We start from the raw sequence: 16,798 nt of genomic DNA, 5'->3' as shown, positions 1-16,798 counted from the left end.
ACTAATTCAGTTAGAGTGATTCATAACAAATAAAAAGATACAATTTTTATTATTATAGAATAATAAAAATAGATTATATATTTATTATATCAAATAGATGATTGGGCGAATTCAAAACCAAACATAGGATCGTACTGTATCGTCAATATCTTGTAGCTCCATAGATTTTCACTAAAGTGGTATTAAAAACAAAGGATAAATTGTAGATATGTATAATTATCTATTAATTGAGAAAAGTTAAAAAATTACCTATTTAAAAAGCATACAGATTAACACCAAGGATGCCATCAGATTCATGATGTCATCATAATTCTAGTTAATCAAGTTATTGTCTTTAAAAAGTCACATTGTTCCAAAAGATGATTCATATTATACGATTCGTGTTTATCCACCTACTGTAATATTTGGTTTTTACCAAACCACATACTATTACTCAACTGATTTCTATAAAAATGTCAAGTCGCATGTTTAGTTGGAGCTGGTATAAGCAAAGCAATGAGTCCTCCACCTGTAAAAAAGGGTAAAAATAAGTAAAAATATATTACATACAAATAAAAATACTTTCAAGAACATTACATAATTTCAAAGTTCCGATATAGCTATGGGCTACGTATTTGATTCACTTGATCGTGCCATGTCTTCCTTACGTAGCAAACCACTTGAGGTGACCTATAACAGAGGTGTTGGTAATCCACTAAATGTTTCCCGGATCGGCGGTATCCATTCCCGCCTCCCAAATTCAATATTGTGTTTTGAACATCAACATTGACGATGATTTATAACTTCAACAAGAACACAGAATGAAACTTTACTAATGAAACTTTAAACTACATGAAACTTTGCTAAATTAACCATCAAAATTTATAATTTTATTTTTATGGTATTGTGGGACTACTTTAACTCATCCCACATATGATAACACTAAAATAATTACTCCGCCGCCTGAAGCCCCGTAGGAGCTAGGCGCGGACGGGAAGACGACTCTCCGTCATTCTAGTTTCAACTTTCGACCAGACCACCACTCTCCGCTACCACCGTCTCTGCGTTCGCATAACTTGTAAAATCATTCTCGCAAATAAATTCAACAAAGATCGCAGACCTTTATCTTTCAATCATCCGAATTCCTTGAACACAGATTTACGGTTCCGGCAGCCACCGTAAATTACACTCCACACATCGCTATCATACTGGCGACCCCACGCTGCCATAGTATAATCCACATTTTACGTAATATCAAGAACTAAATAAATTCAATTTGTTGTCATTGAAAGAAATGTCAACGTCAACATGTAACACTAGCTCCTCTAGCGGCCAGAGTTTTTGATATTGTTAATATTTTACTGGAGTTGGACCTATTATTAATATTATAGGGTAGTTGCTATAACTAAATAATACCGGCTTCATTTTGTATGTACAGACCTTAAAATTTCAAACTTTAATTAATTTTTTTGCCAGTAAAATGCAAAGTTTTGATTATATCACCTCACAAATAGGCAGTGCCTCAGAGAGTTCCCATCACTTACTTTCTTTTATAATTTATATATTATTATTTTTTACTCAAATGAAATATTTTTTTAAAATTTGTATCTTAAAAAATATTAGGAAAAAAAGAAGAAAAACAAAGTGTTATTGCATTCTGTTCAAAAGTATAACTCTGTCATGGACAGGAAAAATAATGTTGAAAAGGTAAGTACGTACTTTGATATTTCAAAATATATTTAAATTTGTGCAAAAATTATTTTAAATAAATAATATATTCTTTACCAATGAGGATGAGGCCCAGTGTAAGGAACGGAGTCAGACATCCAGTAGCCAGGAGGGCCGGGAATGCTACACTTCCCGTTATAGAGCCAGTTCTTCCCAACATCATGATGAGCGATACTGCCATGGCTCTGTAAAATATACATAACATTGACCAGCAGAAGAGAGGAAAATAACTAGAAATGTAATGTGACGAGTCAGGTACAACTAAAGTTAAGGCAAATTTAAGTGCATTCTAATTTCAGGGATTTGTGGACGCGTGGTGGACGCCGGGGCGGGTGGTTTGTTTGTTTTTTATAAAAATCTACAGTTTTATTCAGAATTTGATGAAATTTTGCACACTTGACCTTCAAAACAAGATAAAGGTCACTGTCTATATTAGATTTCGAAAAACTCTGCGTAAAGCCCGGGCACCGCCGAGGACTTCCGCTAGTTTGGAAATTAATAAAGATAATATGCGAATCACTTAAATCAAGGGTTCCCCGACTTTTCGATTGTGATGCAAAATTTAGTGGGTTCCAATCATTTTGATTTTGATTTAAATTTTAAAGTTTGATTTTAAAAAAACAATGATGATAAAATTGATATACTAGTTTTGCTAGATTCGAACTTATCTGTTAATGAAGCGGTATAATGGTCAACGTTTTGAAGAAATAAATGAACAACAACAAAAATTGTTATGAGATTCTTGTTAGAAGTTGATCGTAAAGTTGCTCTCAACCTCAAAAAGGTTGAAAATCCTTTACTTAAGCAATTATTGATCAGTGTCAATAACAATTATGTGACAAAATCCTTTCATTAGAGTTTTAAAGGTTCCGAAAAAGAGTCTTATAATAGTTGCAAATTAGGATTTTTTAAATTGCAATTTTCAAGAGACTGGAAAACGAAACATCTTTAGCGTTAAAACATTTAGTGGGAACCTTTTCTGTGGGTTTTATTCTATAAGAATTTATAATTATGTACCTGAGTGCAGTAGGAAACAGATCCACAGCGATACTGAGGACGGCATTCATGCAGATTGCTGTGAAGGCCACCGTTACTGAGGCGAGCGCAGTGGCCTGCACCGTGCTGGTACACCAGTACAGACTTATGGTGCAGATGCCTCCACACATCAGGGCGGACACTGTAATAAGATGAAAAAGGGAACATGAATAAAAACCATTATGACTCCCATACCTTTCCTAACCCCTCATTTCCTGATAGGTTTTCCCTCCTAATAATTCATCTGTCAAAACAAATGCTTTTCTTTTGTTTATACTTTGAATATGTAACATGTTTCAACCGCAAGGAACAAATTTAGAAGGAAGTACCTACTTACCTTCCTAGATTTTTGTATCCATAAAATCTACACTAGCAATACCAGCAACTTCAAAATTAAGTTAATTATAATGTAAAGAGGCATGCATTCATGCACCTAGTTGTGCATGTACTAGCAAATACCTTAGAATATTAATAATACCCATGTCCAACTCCAGTAAAATATTGGCAGTATTTACTTGTATTAGCTGGCAACTCTGAGGTGCTAGTGTAGCATGGCATAATGACGCACAAAATTCATTAAAATGTATAAAAGAGAACCATGTTTCACAACTCGTGCCGCTAGGAGGTATTAGTGTAGCATACTGCCATGGAATGTATGATAAATGTCAGAAGTTGGAGGTATTACAACTATTCTACAGCATTTGATACTGGATTCTGAACTGCAAGTTTTTATTTTATTTTATGAGACACCTCACAAGAGCACCCCTGTCTGTATAGTGTAGAGGAACTATGCCTCCACCCTGTTATTAATTAATGTGGATATTGGAGAGGTCCGGATTATATGAAGAAGGAAAAACAGATGCCGGTAGCTTATTCCACATACGAGCCAACTTATACAAAAATGAGTCCAAGAAACGAGCTATTCTCACGAAGCCAACGTCAACAATGGGTGTTTCACTCGTATCTGTCAAGTTTCATACACCAAAAGTGTACCAACCTAGCAGCCTTCTTTTTCCAATAGTGTTGATGAAGATACTGGCAACAGCACACAGAGCCACTTGCACGCTGGCCACTATCACAGAGTTGATGTAGGTGTCCGGCTTCACATGGATCTATAATTGCATCAAAAGCTTTATCAATAACTCACAACAAAGCTGAAAATCATTACCAAGTGGATATCCCAGTGGAAGCCTCCCAGATACAAACTGGGGAAAAGGTAAACTGACTGTGGATGAAGAAGATAAGAGAAGGATGGAAAGGCCTGAGAATTGAGAGATTGGAGCCATTAGGATCGTCCACGTGAGGTCTGCACAACGCACTGAACCGCCCCCCATCAGCAAAAGGGCAAAATAAAGTGTTCGATCCTTCCCACCAACGTTAAAGTACTTAATTTTTCGAAGAAAACTTCTTCTAACTGCTTTTCACTTTGTGATGGCATTATTTATTTTTTATTAAAACACAAATAACATTGTTTACATCACTTTATTTCGATACAAAATCTCAACATGTTTCATGAACCAAGTTCACTTCACCAGGAGCACAAGTATACTAAAGTTATAATTAAAATTAGGTCTAGAAAGAAGAGGTAGAAGGAGCGGGGAGGGGTAAGAGTGGGGGAGTGGGGGAGTGGGGGAGTGGGGGAGTGGGGGAGTGGGGTAGTGGGATTCTGGTTACAAGGTATCTCAAATCAATAATTTTGAAATCCTAGAAATAAGAAAACACGTGAATATGAAAGCAGATATTATTAATAAACAAAAAATTTTTATAAACCCCATTTTAAATATTTTCCCAATTACCCGGTCATTCCCGTCTAATGACATTTTAATTCCTACTTTGAATAACCCTCCCCCACTCTTACCCCTCCCCGCTCCTTCTACCTCTTCTTTCTAGACCTAATTTTAATTATAACTTTAGTATACTTGTGCTCCTGATGAAGTGAACTTGGTTCATGAAACATGTTGAGATTTTGTATCGAAATAAAGTGATGTAAACAATGTTATTTGTGTTTTAATAAAAAATAAAGTACTTAACTTATTGCCAGTGCAGACCTCATACGGACGAGCCCATTGGAGAACATATCGATTGGAGACCAAATCCCACCTCGGGACGTGGTGCTGTAATGATGATGAAAGCAAAGTAAATAGAGATTTGTTATGTCACCAGAAAAAAGTATGTAAAATATATATATATGTAAGCCAGAACTAAAAGTAGGTAAGAATATTCAACAAATAAGGTGCAACACCAATGGGCCGATTATACCTGCTTAAGACAGTAAGAACTTATTAATTATTATTGAAACAATGTTAATAATATTCAAACAACATGAATTATAAAAACATGAATGAAACAGGGCTTAGGTGCGACCAAGAATCAAACTCGGTATCTTCCGCTTACCCGGCGGATGCATTACCATTGTGGCGCCGAACCCAATTTCCATACTGTCATTTTATTAAACACTTATTTCCTCATAATCAGCGAAACTGTATTCAATTTATTTTCTGGAAGAGTCAGTTATCTTTATTTTTTGTAAGCGAAGATTCAATCCGAACCAAATAGCAAACATAGATGGCGTCTTGGTTGTTTTTAACACTTTACATAATTATTTATAGCTACTAACAGGTTCACAGGTGCCATCTTCTGGCCATGGTCTCTGGGCGATGGTCTGGTTCCCAAAGGAGATCATGTCGCACAAGGTGCCGTCAGTTCCCGCTGCCTCATAATCTGACATCATCTTAAAAAGTTGTGGCAGCCAAAGTCTCAGAGAATTACAACTGAAAAGGTTTTTTTGATATAGCCGAACTGCCGAGCTGAACCTCAACGTATGGGAAAGGAACGAAACAACCGCAAATGGTGCGAAACTCCGCTTGCAGTTGCTTCGTTCCTTTCCCATAATTCATGGCTCCACTCGCGATTGAGTTCACAAATGTATAAGTATCATTATGCATGCAAGTTTTTTGGTAGGTCATTTCTAAAATCATGTGGTTTTATTAATATGAAGTGTCACACTAATTTTATTGTAAACAGCTAATTTATGACTGTCGGATGTTTCTTATCTTAGATCAACAGAAGGAGTTAAAAATCTACAGAACATTAGAAACATCAGGTGATCACTGGGTAATTTATGTTTTTGATAGAAGCAACAGTGTTTGGAGGACAAATAGAAAATCAATTTGTGTTATATGCTAAATATAAATGATAATTATGAATACATGTAAAAGAATAATAAAAATCCACTAAAGATTAGTAAAATAAAGTACAGTAAGCCTGCAAACAAGGATCCTGAGAAAGAGGTTTTTGAAAAAATCTTGAAAACTAAAGTTAAAAAAGCCAAATTTAATGAAGTATATTTTTTAAGACTTTATAAGAGAGATTTTCACAGTAATGCTAGTTTCACCTGAGAACTATACTCTCATGATTATGTAGGCTTGGTCTGTTTCATTACACCGCTCGCCATTTTTACTGACACGGCAACATTTCTTTAATATAGGAAATCATATAATGTTTAATAAATTTACCCCATAACTCCGCCGAAATGCACCATGAACATAATGAGCACATTAGGCAGGTGTGGGGGCCTCAGAAGGGGGCGCAGCTGCCTGAGGCCCCCTTTGATGGCCCCCCACGTGCTCTCCTCCCTCACCCCTCCCATCTCCTGGATCACCTCTCCCTTGGACTCACTCTCCTCCAGGGGGGACTTGGCGTCTTTTTCGGGGTTATGGATTAGTTTTAGTTCTTTCACCTAAACAATAATACTATTAAGTTTATTGAATCAACATCTTTGCTACATATGTAGATATAGAAATTGGAAGTGTGTGGTGTTGGTACAAGTATTTGGTTTGTATTTACTGGGTAAGTGTCCGGGGGTAGTCCCGTGTTGATGGAGTAGACCTTCCTTAGCACAGTGAGCGCCTCGGCTGTGCGGTTCCTAGAGATGAGGAAGCGAGGACTCTCCGGGATGAAAAAGGCCAATATGGCGCCCAGTGTAGCAGGAACACTCATCACTCCCCAGAATATTTGCCAAGAGTGGAATTCTGCAAACAAAAATATGTATAATCAAAAATGTTTACTTTGCTCAAATTGAACAGTAATGCATCTGATCATTACTATTTTTTTTATTTTTCACTATTTTTAACACTTTTTAAACTTACATACATAAATGTAACCGGAAAAAAAAGTAGCTAACACATTATTCCATGATATTATGTTGACACATTTATAAGTGGTAAATCAGTGGCAGTTCAACATTAAAGCGATTTAAAAAAAGGAAAGAAAATAGGCTTTTTAGGAGCAGCTTTTCTTTTTCATTGAATGTATTGAGTCACGTCATTTTAAAAGACTGCATATCTAGAAGATTTTTTCAAAGAGAATTAGCAAAATTATTTGTGTATGAAGTTTAAGAATAGTTGTAAAAATATATTAATGAGGTTATATTAATATTTACATGGTGACCTGTTCAGGTGGATTAAATCTTACATTAGTAAATATAATCAGGTAATCTTAATCAACGGTGTCTTCTCAAAAACTATCGAGGTTAAATCTGGTGTCCCCCAAGGGTCCCATCTAGGTCCGCTAATGTTCAACATTTATATAAATGACATTGGATCATGTTTTCTAAATTCCATATATGAACTTTATGCCGACGACATGAGAATATTTAAAGTTATTCGTTCTCTCTCTGACTGTGAAGCGTTACAAAGCGACTTAGAAAGGCTTTGCAACAGGCGCGGTCCGTCCATACATGCTGTGGATGCTCCTCATCCCTTGCATTTTAGAGTAAAAAGATTTGGACTTCTAGCCGTAAACAGCAATACTGCAATTTCAATATTTTAACATTTCTACAGCGACATTAATGTGATTTTTTTTACAAAAACGGCGCTGTAATAAATCATACAAATATCATTATTTTAACATATAATGCATATCATCGTCCCGTTTCTGGGTACGCACAACGAACGACACGATACAAACAGCGCGGGCGAGTCTAAATACACATACATTCTCAAATACTGTGAATCTCAAAACACACTGGTGTGGAAGCGATCTGTAAACCTTATCCAAGAATGCTTGAACATACTTTCTTTCCCCGCATGCGCACTGAGACCCGCAAACATGATTTCTTAAAACGCAAAAACTTAACTTGAAACCTTTAATTTTTTTAGTTTTGAAAATGTTTTTGATATTCATAATATCATTGTAGTTTCCCACAAATGTGTAAATTAATACAGTGAAAGAGGTGCATATCACCGTAATTCTCTCCAAAACTGGTGTTGAAGGGATTAACGAGGAACAGTAGTGCCATCAGAGGAACCACCAGCATGGCGAGGGAGAACCACAGTCCTGTCAGCATCACCAGCGAGGGGCGAATCCTGGCTGAGTGGAATTCCGCTATCATCGATATTACCACTGTATTTGTTCCACCCACACTGAAATTTAAACATTCATTCATTTACAATATTTAAAACATCTAATATGTAAAATAGTTTTGCCCCAGTGGAAGCGACCAGTGTCCAGAAGCAGCCCGAGGAAGGGGAGGATAGACTCTGTGGAAGAGCATTGGAGCTGGACGGGAAGGACTGTGGACTGGATCGCAGCCAGTGGAGAACATTTGTGAATTAGAAACAAGGATTAGCCACTGGAGTGATTTTTTGGCATATTTTGCAAATATGTTTTGAAAGATCGCTTGTCATGATGTGCCATATTTAAAGAACCTAAAAATATTGCGAAATTTAGGAGGATTCATTGGCTTTAAACCGCAGTAAACAGTTCCATATTAATATTTTGAGGGATGGTATTAATTAAATAATATGGTAAATGTATATATATGACACAGTGGTTAGATGTAAGTCACTAGTTAGAAGTCTCAGTACTTAGTTGCTAACTATAAATCTTAGTTAATCACTTGTTTTAAATCTTAGTTAAAAATTTGTTATAAATCTAAGTGATAAGTTAATGGTTACATAAATTAATTTGTAAAACGTCCTTGAGGTGATTTTCCCACGAAAATGGCGCTTTATAAATAATCCAATAATAATGATTTTTAATTATTATGAAAAAAGATGTAAGTATGTACAAGTTATTATGCGTGCATATATTTCAACAGTGCTTTTCTGTTATATGGACTTTTGACATGACCCAACTCAGTATTAGAGTCACTTGATCATGTCATGTCTTCCTGGGGAGTCACAAACATCTTCATCCATTTATTTGGGAGTTATGAACAGGATTAAGTAAGGGACCCTTAGATTAGTTGGACAATTTAAGCAAATGGACAGAGAAAAGAGTTCCAAGAGAATATATGACGCATAGGTGGAAGTCGGAATAACAGAAGTGTAAATAGTATGCCAATGTGAACGTAGCAACAAGTGTTGAGTGATACAGAACAGAACAGAAATCTTCTAGTGAGGCGGGTTACTTACTTGTTTGTATATGATTATGTCATTTCAATAAACGCCCGGGTTGCCAGCAATTTAAAAAAATAAATAAAAAAATTCTATTCTTATTATAAAATGGGGCGTAAATATACAGATACACGGGATATGGTTCATACACAAATTTTATTATAAAAACACCTTGTATCAATTTGATAATTATGTGAAACAACTACTATTTTAGTAACCAGAAATGGAAAATAACGCATTTATGCCTGTGACAGATACAGGGTGTCCGGTAGTCCGGGGTGTACAGTAGTGAAAGGTGGAAGAATTCGGGGAAGCCCGAGAAAGACATTGGAATCTTTTAAGGCGCGTTTTTTCTTCTCTTATTGAATCCAAACTTTGAACCTAAGTGCCTAATATAGGTTCTTAGTTTGGGTTTAATTAAAAAGTAAATAAATGCAACTAGTCTAAAAAACCTATTTTAATATTATTATGTCAAAACATGAGAAATTTTCCATGTTTTGAACGAAATAGCTATATAACCTTTAGGAGAGTATGCTGTACCGTAGGTATACTAATGGACCCCGCAATGTTTCGCTTACATAACATCAATAACAATGGCCGCCAAGTGAACAATCAATTATAATTTTAACGAAATAACTATTAAAATGCATTATTTTACATTTCTGGTGACTGGAATATTATTTGTCATTGTTATATTAACCGTGTCCGTGTATCTGTTTATTTAGCAAATGGGATGATGGTTTTATTGTTATTGAAGTTGTTGCAATAAATTTTACAAGGTTGTATAAAATGTGTTTGGCCTAACAAATATACTTACAAAAATCCAGCAGTGAATTTTAAGAGAAGTGAGAGCATAAAGGAGTGACTAAATGTAGCAGAGATGTTGCAAATGGCGTCCACGAAGAGTCCCCAAAACAGAATTTTCTGTCTCCCTATCGTGTCTGCCAGGTACCCCACTATCGGAGCACTGCAAATCATTCCTGAAATCAAAGAACAGAAGGTTTAGTTTAATGTCCAACGTAACGCCTGACAAATAATAAAGAAGGGAGCTTCAATTGCTTTAAATGGCAACACCAAGAAGATGTCTTAAAAAAGGGTTCAATTGCATATTTTCAATAAATTGTATATGTACAGAAATCAGAAGTACTTTCCAAAAGGAGATAATTCTAAATATCTTCTAAGGAAATTTAGTTAACCCATTGGCCTCAAACGACGCCGTCCCGGCGTGTGTACGGCGAAGTGTCTTAAAATCAAACGACGCCATCCCGGCGGGTCTGATGTCTATCGGCTTAAAAACGAAAAAGGGATACATTATTGACAACTGTGTTTAAAATTTTAAATGCCAATCGCTCTGTAGATAATTAAACATTAATTTCGTAGTATTGGCAGGACTCCGTTGGTACAGTTTTTTCCTGATATTTACGATTGAAATTTTGTTATATTTCAGCGTCATTGAATTTTTTCAAAATGGCGTGTGGTTCGGGAATTGACAAGCTTCTTCGTAAAAGGCGTGGTGGGCGGCTAACATCAGCCCAAATTGAAAAAAAAAAAATTATGGTAATAAGTATGATTTATGTACCTACAACTTTTCTTAATCCAATTATAAAAAAAAGAAAAAAAAAAGGTTTTTATAAAAAATATATTCTTATATCCTCGTTTAATCATATTATTATTATTTTTTTAAACACTGCAAATATTTTTTACATACCTTGATTCAATGCACAAGTAAATGAAAAAAATTGTTTCGTTTGCATGTTTAGTCTAAAAGTTATGTAAGATTTAGTACACCACTGCAGATTAAAACTTTTGGTACAAAATTAATTCGGATGTGAAGGACAATTTTTTAGCTAAACAATTCGGAGGCCAATGGGTTAAATAATTATGAGGAAAAGTGTTATATTTCTATTATTTAAATAAGCATAGCATCAAAGAAGCATACAATATTATTGATACAAATTATTATTATCGTGGTAACATAGTATTAGGCCATCATTAGATTAGCTATTTAAAAAAAAAGAATGCTAACGACATGCACAAGCAAAATCTAGTTTTTATTCTTGAATTAATAATCTACGACACTCGTAGTAACAGTAAAAACAAATATTCATAAAGTCTATTTGTTTTTGGTTGATTCTAAAAAAGTATTTTATATGTGACACAGTCAATACAGTTATATGTGACACAGTCAATACAGTTACTTAATGCTATGATGAAATAGTCTTAACCAATTCGCTGCCAGGATTTATTGTCACCATTAAAATAACATGTGATTGGTCGTCCCCAAAGATATTAGAAGAACGAGATATGCTATGTTGGCCGCTGGACCGTAGGCGGAGTACTACCTAATTAGGGTAGTTTGAATACTATCGGGACGTGTACGCACAGAAATCTGTTCTATGTATTAGTGCGGATACCTTAGCGTAAGCGAAGGTGTGCAGTAGTATTGGTGAACAAAACCGGCGACACTGAGCAAAACAATTCCACACTGTATGAACTGCTCATAGCACATCTCGTTCTTCTAATATCTTTGGTAGGCCCATATATTTGGAACAACAGAACAATGCGGGTTCGTTTGAGGATAGGTAAAGATTTATTCGCTTAATGATTGTTCTTTAGTTACTATTTAACTAGGTAGTTGTTAAATATGTAGTTACTTGTGAAAAATCACGAGATGTGCCTTGACTTGTTTGTCAAGATGAAAATTGAGAAATTTTGTTTGAACACAATAAAAATTAATTACTTTTCAAATAATATAGAAGAAAATAATCAACCGGTAAAATATTTCATAAGTAGGAACTGTATCGATTGTCCGGATTCGAAAAGATTGTTTACTTTCAATTGAACACAATTTCAATTTTGAAAAGGTTACACAAGGAAATAGTGCTAAATAAGGTTTTAGTTATATTTTGAAACAAACTATTTGCTAAAATTAGGGTCTTAGATATTCTCAAATTATCTACTAAAACAGGCTTATACTTGTCATATGGTACACACGAAAAAATAACCTGCTGGTGTCTCCACAACATCAAGCGCACACCCGCTTTTCATCAAACCTGGGATGCGTGCTCCCTAAAACTACAACCACATTTGCTCAGCGACAATTCTGGTTCATTGCTCCTAAAATATACAATGCATTGAACACCGATATAAAGTCAAATATTTCTATTTCCCTTTTTACTATCCGTGTTCAACATTGTCTATTTGAAAGGGGACGAGCTTTCCAGAATACATGAGTTTCTAACACAGTTTTAAAAAAAAAGTTGTCACTCTACCATTTAATTTTTATTTTTTATGTTACTGATTCAAATGTGACACCAAACAGGTTGACTTCTAGATACATACGTACCATGATTTAATTCAAATGTGAATGTGACAGCAAACAGATACACTTCTAGATACAAATGTACCATGATTGAATTCAAATGTGACAATGTGACAGCAAACAGGTACACTTCTAGATACACAAGTAGCAAGATTGAATTCAAATGTGACAATGTGACAGCAAACAGGTACACTTCAAGATAAGTACGTACCATGATGAAACTGTGTTGGTATAATTTTGAATGTATTTTATATATATTTTTATAAATCAGTTTAATCTTTAATTTTATTTCTAATATGGTTTCTATAGTAATATATATTTTTGTTTTACCATAATATGTCCTTTCCCCTTGGGTTTTGTTATTTTTTCTACAAAATATTATTTTGTTAGTTCTACCATAATACGAGCATGTAAACCAAAATTGTAATTTATAATAATTTTTTTTAAACCTGCATGGGATATGCCATTGAGGATTCCTTTATCCAGAAGACTGATTTGCAGATCACACTCTGCGCTGGGGATAATGTATGGGGGGACGGTGGTGTCGAATATGAAGGCGTGTGCGCTGAGGCAGGCGAACCCCACCAGCATGATGTTGAATTTACCAAACTTTGCGGCTGCGATGGCATCTTCAAAATCCACAGGCCCCTCTGGCAAAGCTGAAAGATATAAAATGATTTAAAAAAAAATATAACTATTTTGTAAACCATTTTGAAATATATTTGCAAAAAATTTCTTCTCTTCACTTCAACATGGTTCTTATCCGATCCATTCTATCTTCTCGTTCTTATTATCATATATGTCACATGTAACAGAAAGGGAGGACAAACACCTTTAGCTTTTTACAGCATAAAAATATAGTTTCATTATTCATTTTTTTTCGATCTGAAGATGTTGCCGTAATGACAAACTGAACAAAGTAAATATTACATTCCATACATAAAACAAGTAGCACTACCAAATCAAGCAGTGCTTTAATTGCCTACATCCAACATGGACATGGGCACAAGTGTCCCCAACTGACCAGAGCCAGTAGGACGATTGCATCCACAATTGGGGGTATGATGTGAAACTGACGAAGAGAAGGGTTGGGAAGTAACGGAATGTTCTAAAGTGGTCACTAAACAAGATTAAAGACATTTTAAACAATGTTTAAGTTCTGAATGGTCTGGTTCTGGTTTTTTCAAGGGCAATACTGAGAGTGGTATATTATCTACTCTCTCTGCTCTGCCAAACCACTAAAATATTTCAAACCTTTTTCTGTGAAGCCATGGCCACCCATTTTCACTAATTAATTTACATTCACAGAACGATATCTGTACAAGAGGAACGGCTGCGCGATCCTTTTCACACAAAACTTAAGTTTAATATAAATTTTCAAAGAAAACTTAACAAAATACTCAACCAAAATTAATATTTTTTCAAATCAAAAAGTGTGGTAAATATTGTCTAGTACGCATGTGAACTATTTTATTTATTTGTGTTTTAAATTATAAAAAAATTATGCCATCAGAATTCCATTTTTCATGATTTTAGAACCAAGTTTGTCAATTATTTGCAAGATAATGACAATTTAAAAAAAAAAATCAGTTTGCCCAAACTACTATGTAAATATGATGAAATATAAAAAAGGCTTGAAAAAATTATTTTGATGGGTTTATATTTAAGTTACAAATTACTGATTTACGTTGGAGACAATTACATCATATATAAATTTTAAATTATCACCCAAAAAATAAAGATATTTTTTTAAAAACAAAAAGCCAAAGTTACTTGTGAAATCATAAAAAATGGAATTCTTTAATGGCCTATATTTTATAATTTAAAACGCAAATAATAAAAAAGCTCATATCCATACTAGATATTTGATATTCAATTTTAATAAAAGAAAAACAATTATTCAGTTCGGTCCGGTATTTTGGGCAAAAACATTAAATTTAGGTTTTATATGAAAACAGGAAGATGCCTTTAGTAAATTGAAATGAGAAAAAACAACGAAACTGAAATGTCAACCTAATACAACATGTCACACTTTGCTAATTACTGCACTAAGCTGTTTAGCGCCACAGATTATGTATAGATTTAATGTATTCTCTGTAGGTACTGCGGGAGAATAACTCTTCTAATCAGATAAAATGATAATATAATGGAATGAGGAACAGCATTATAATTAGAGGTCACCCAAATCGAACATGTTTCCTTTATCTTGTAACTTAGAAATAGAACTAAGCTATAATACTAAGGTATTGAGGGCAACGAGCGGGCTGACGAAGTAGCAAGGAAAGGGGCGAAAGCACCACTTGTAGGATCCGAGCCGGCTGTAGGAGTAGCAGCTTACCACACAAAATTACATTTTGATAGGTGGGTCAAATCCCAGCACCTACTACTCGATATGGACAGAAATTTGCTGAGGGAACTGGTAGGACTACTAACGGGACACTGCCATCCCAGGAGACACGTGCAGATATCGGGAGTGGAAAACACCAATAGAAGCAGAAAATGTACAGAGACGCAATTGCCTGTGTGAGATTCGTATTCACTCCATACTTGGACAACACCTTCCATAGCTTTTTCCTGTCGACTCGGTCGTATGCTTTTTGGAGATCTACAAAGGCACAGAAAAATTTCTGGTTATTTACCAAAAATTTCTCAGTGATCATACACAATGAGAAGATCTGGTCCATGCACCCCCTTCCACTCATAAAAGTACCTTGTACATCCCATATTTTATTACCCCTTTAATAAAAATTCTACCATACTGCTTGCCAACTGAGCTTAACAGGCTTATAGCCCTATGATTCCCGCATTCCATATGTGACACTTTACCTTTGTATAACGGCATGATCACAGCCCTTCTCCAATCTAAATGCGTATAACCCTGCTTTAAAAATTGGTTAAAAAGATTTCACAACCATGGGAGAACTATGCGGCTATCTCCTTTAAAATATTCAGCAGCAATGTTGTCGAAACCGAGAGCCTTACCCACAGTAGAAAAAATATTTTGTTAATCATGTTGACTAGCAGAGCTATTAATGACAACTGAAAAATAAAATCAAAAGATTTACATTAAATCAAACAGACACTTTGTATTAAACCACAAAATTAAAAATTTATAAATTCAAAAATAATGAGTACTTCATTTTCAAAAATTATTCATTGTCGGTTTTAAAATGTTAATCGTAAAAATGATCCGTTGCGTCGTGTGTAGCAAAAAGGATCATTTTCATTATGGTGATATCATGGGCTAAAAAAATCAAGCCGTAAAAACAAAGTGTTTTTGACTATTTGTTTTAAAATGTGTTATATAACTAATTTATTTATTTTTGGTTTGTCTGAGTATTCAACTACCTTAATACTATACCTAGAAACTGGAGTCGACAACTCTACTTACTCTACCAACCTCACCAAATGCCGATCGGGTAAGACCAGCATTTATTTAATTTATTAACTAGTAATGTCATCCGATTTTAGAGAAATACACAGATATCTACGTGTGTGTACATGATTGCCACCAAAAGATTGATAGAATGCATTGTCGTCGAGAATGAGTCTACAGGCCGAGTTTCAGCTCGTTTGGATGTCAGGAAGTGTGTTAATTTCTGCTTCCTAGATTTGAATTCTTTCATTCCCGAAAATAAAAGTAAAATTTAAATAGATGTATTTAAAAATGCATAGTTGATTAGTTTATTTAAAAAAAAAAAACCTGCAAAAAAATTTCACTCATGGCTCATTACATAAAAAAAATTATTATTCTAGATATTACTGGAAATATTTTTTGTTAATTAGTGATTACACTGATAATGATTACCATCCATTGCACTTATGTATGAAGAGCTTGTACTGACTAGAATGTTGGAGATAAACTCAAATTTGTATGCTTTTCCTATATCTATTATTACACAGGCATATAATACAAACAAATCTTATTTTACCTTCAAATTGATTTTACTTTGAAACATTATTATCTCAAACAGTGGTTTAGGTTGGCGACTTTTGACTGAATGGAGACAAAATCTTCTATTAAACATAACAATGAAAACAAGCACTCACCTTTATCTTCCACTCCATCCTTGATGAATAAATTGCCGAGGCCAAAAAATTTACATTTCATTTTGACCCACACTACGGCACACAGAGGTGATCACAAAATACCTACAAAATGTATTTCACCGAAGGAACACTTTCCAAGATAAGAGTAATGAATCCTCATTAGTGCAAATATGAACTTTTACGTATTTTAAACACTTGTATTGTTTACCCTAATGACTTATGAAAATCTACTGTTATTTTTCTCGCATTATTGTATAATGTAAACTTTCTTATCTTCTGAGGTGTA

General features: G+C 34.6%; 1 protein-coding gene across 2 annotated transcripts; it reads right to left on the bottom strand.

The window, feature by feature from the left end:
* Positions 1-254: 254 nt before the first annotated feature.
* Positions 255-16,593, bottom strand: LOC149418253 (synaptic vesicle glycoprotein 2B-like). Of its 2 annotated transcripts, XM_089639382.1 has the most exons (11): positions 16,513-16,593; positions 12,912-13,121; positions 9,958-10,120; positions 7,987-8,165; positions 6,589-6,773; positions 6,258-6,481; positions 5,360-5,513; positions 3,740-3,854; positions 2,725-2,884; positions 1,765-1,892; positions 255-508 (listed from the first exon to the last, which is right to left on the bottom strand). In XM_089639382.1, exons 1-11 carry the CDS (start codon positions 16,571-16,573, stop codon positions 456-458), a joined length of 1,632 nt encoding a protein of 543 aa, XP_089495508.1. In that variant the 5' UTR covers positions 16,574-16,593; the 3' UTR covers positions 255-455. The 2 variants fall into 2 exon arrangements, with proteins under 2 accessions (XP_089495508.1, XP_089495509.1); XM_089639383.1 differs by lacking the exons at positions 12,912-13,121; positions 16,513-16,593 and adding an exon at positions 12,413-12,472.
* Positions 16,594-16,798: the final 205 nt, after the last annotated feature.

This window comes from Hesperophylax consimilis, chromosome 14, assembly GCF_061612785.1.
Source record: "Hesperophylax consimilis isolate HC1 chromosome 14, BYU_Hcon_1.0, whole genome shotgun sequence".
Classification (NCBI taxonomy): Eukaryota; Metazoa; Arthropoda; class Insecta; order Trichoptera; family Limnephilidae; genus Hesperophylax; species Hesperophylax consimilis.
This window is presented reverse-complemented; position numbering and strand designations above follow the sequence as displayed.

What these genes read in the sequence shown, in the direction of transcription:
- LOC149418253 (XM_089639382.1), bottom strand. Translation starts at nt 16,573, where the DNA reads ATGAAATGTAAATTTTTTGGCCTCGGCAATTTATTCATCAAGGATGGA. An exon ending in CAATGGCATATCCCATGCAG is followed by an intron (nt 10,121 to 12,911) that starts GTTTAAAAAAAA and finishes CTTTGATTTCAG; the next exon opens with GAATGATTTGCAGTGCTCCG. An exon ending in TGGAAAAAGAAGGCTGCTAG is followed by an intron (nt 2,885 to 3,739) that starts GTTGGTACACTT and finishes ATCTTATTACAG; the next exon opens with TGTCCGCCCTGATGTGTGGA.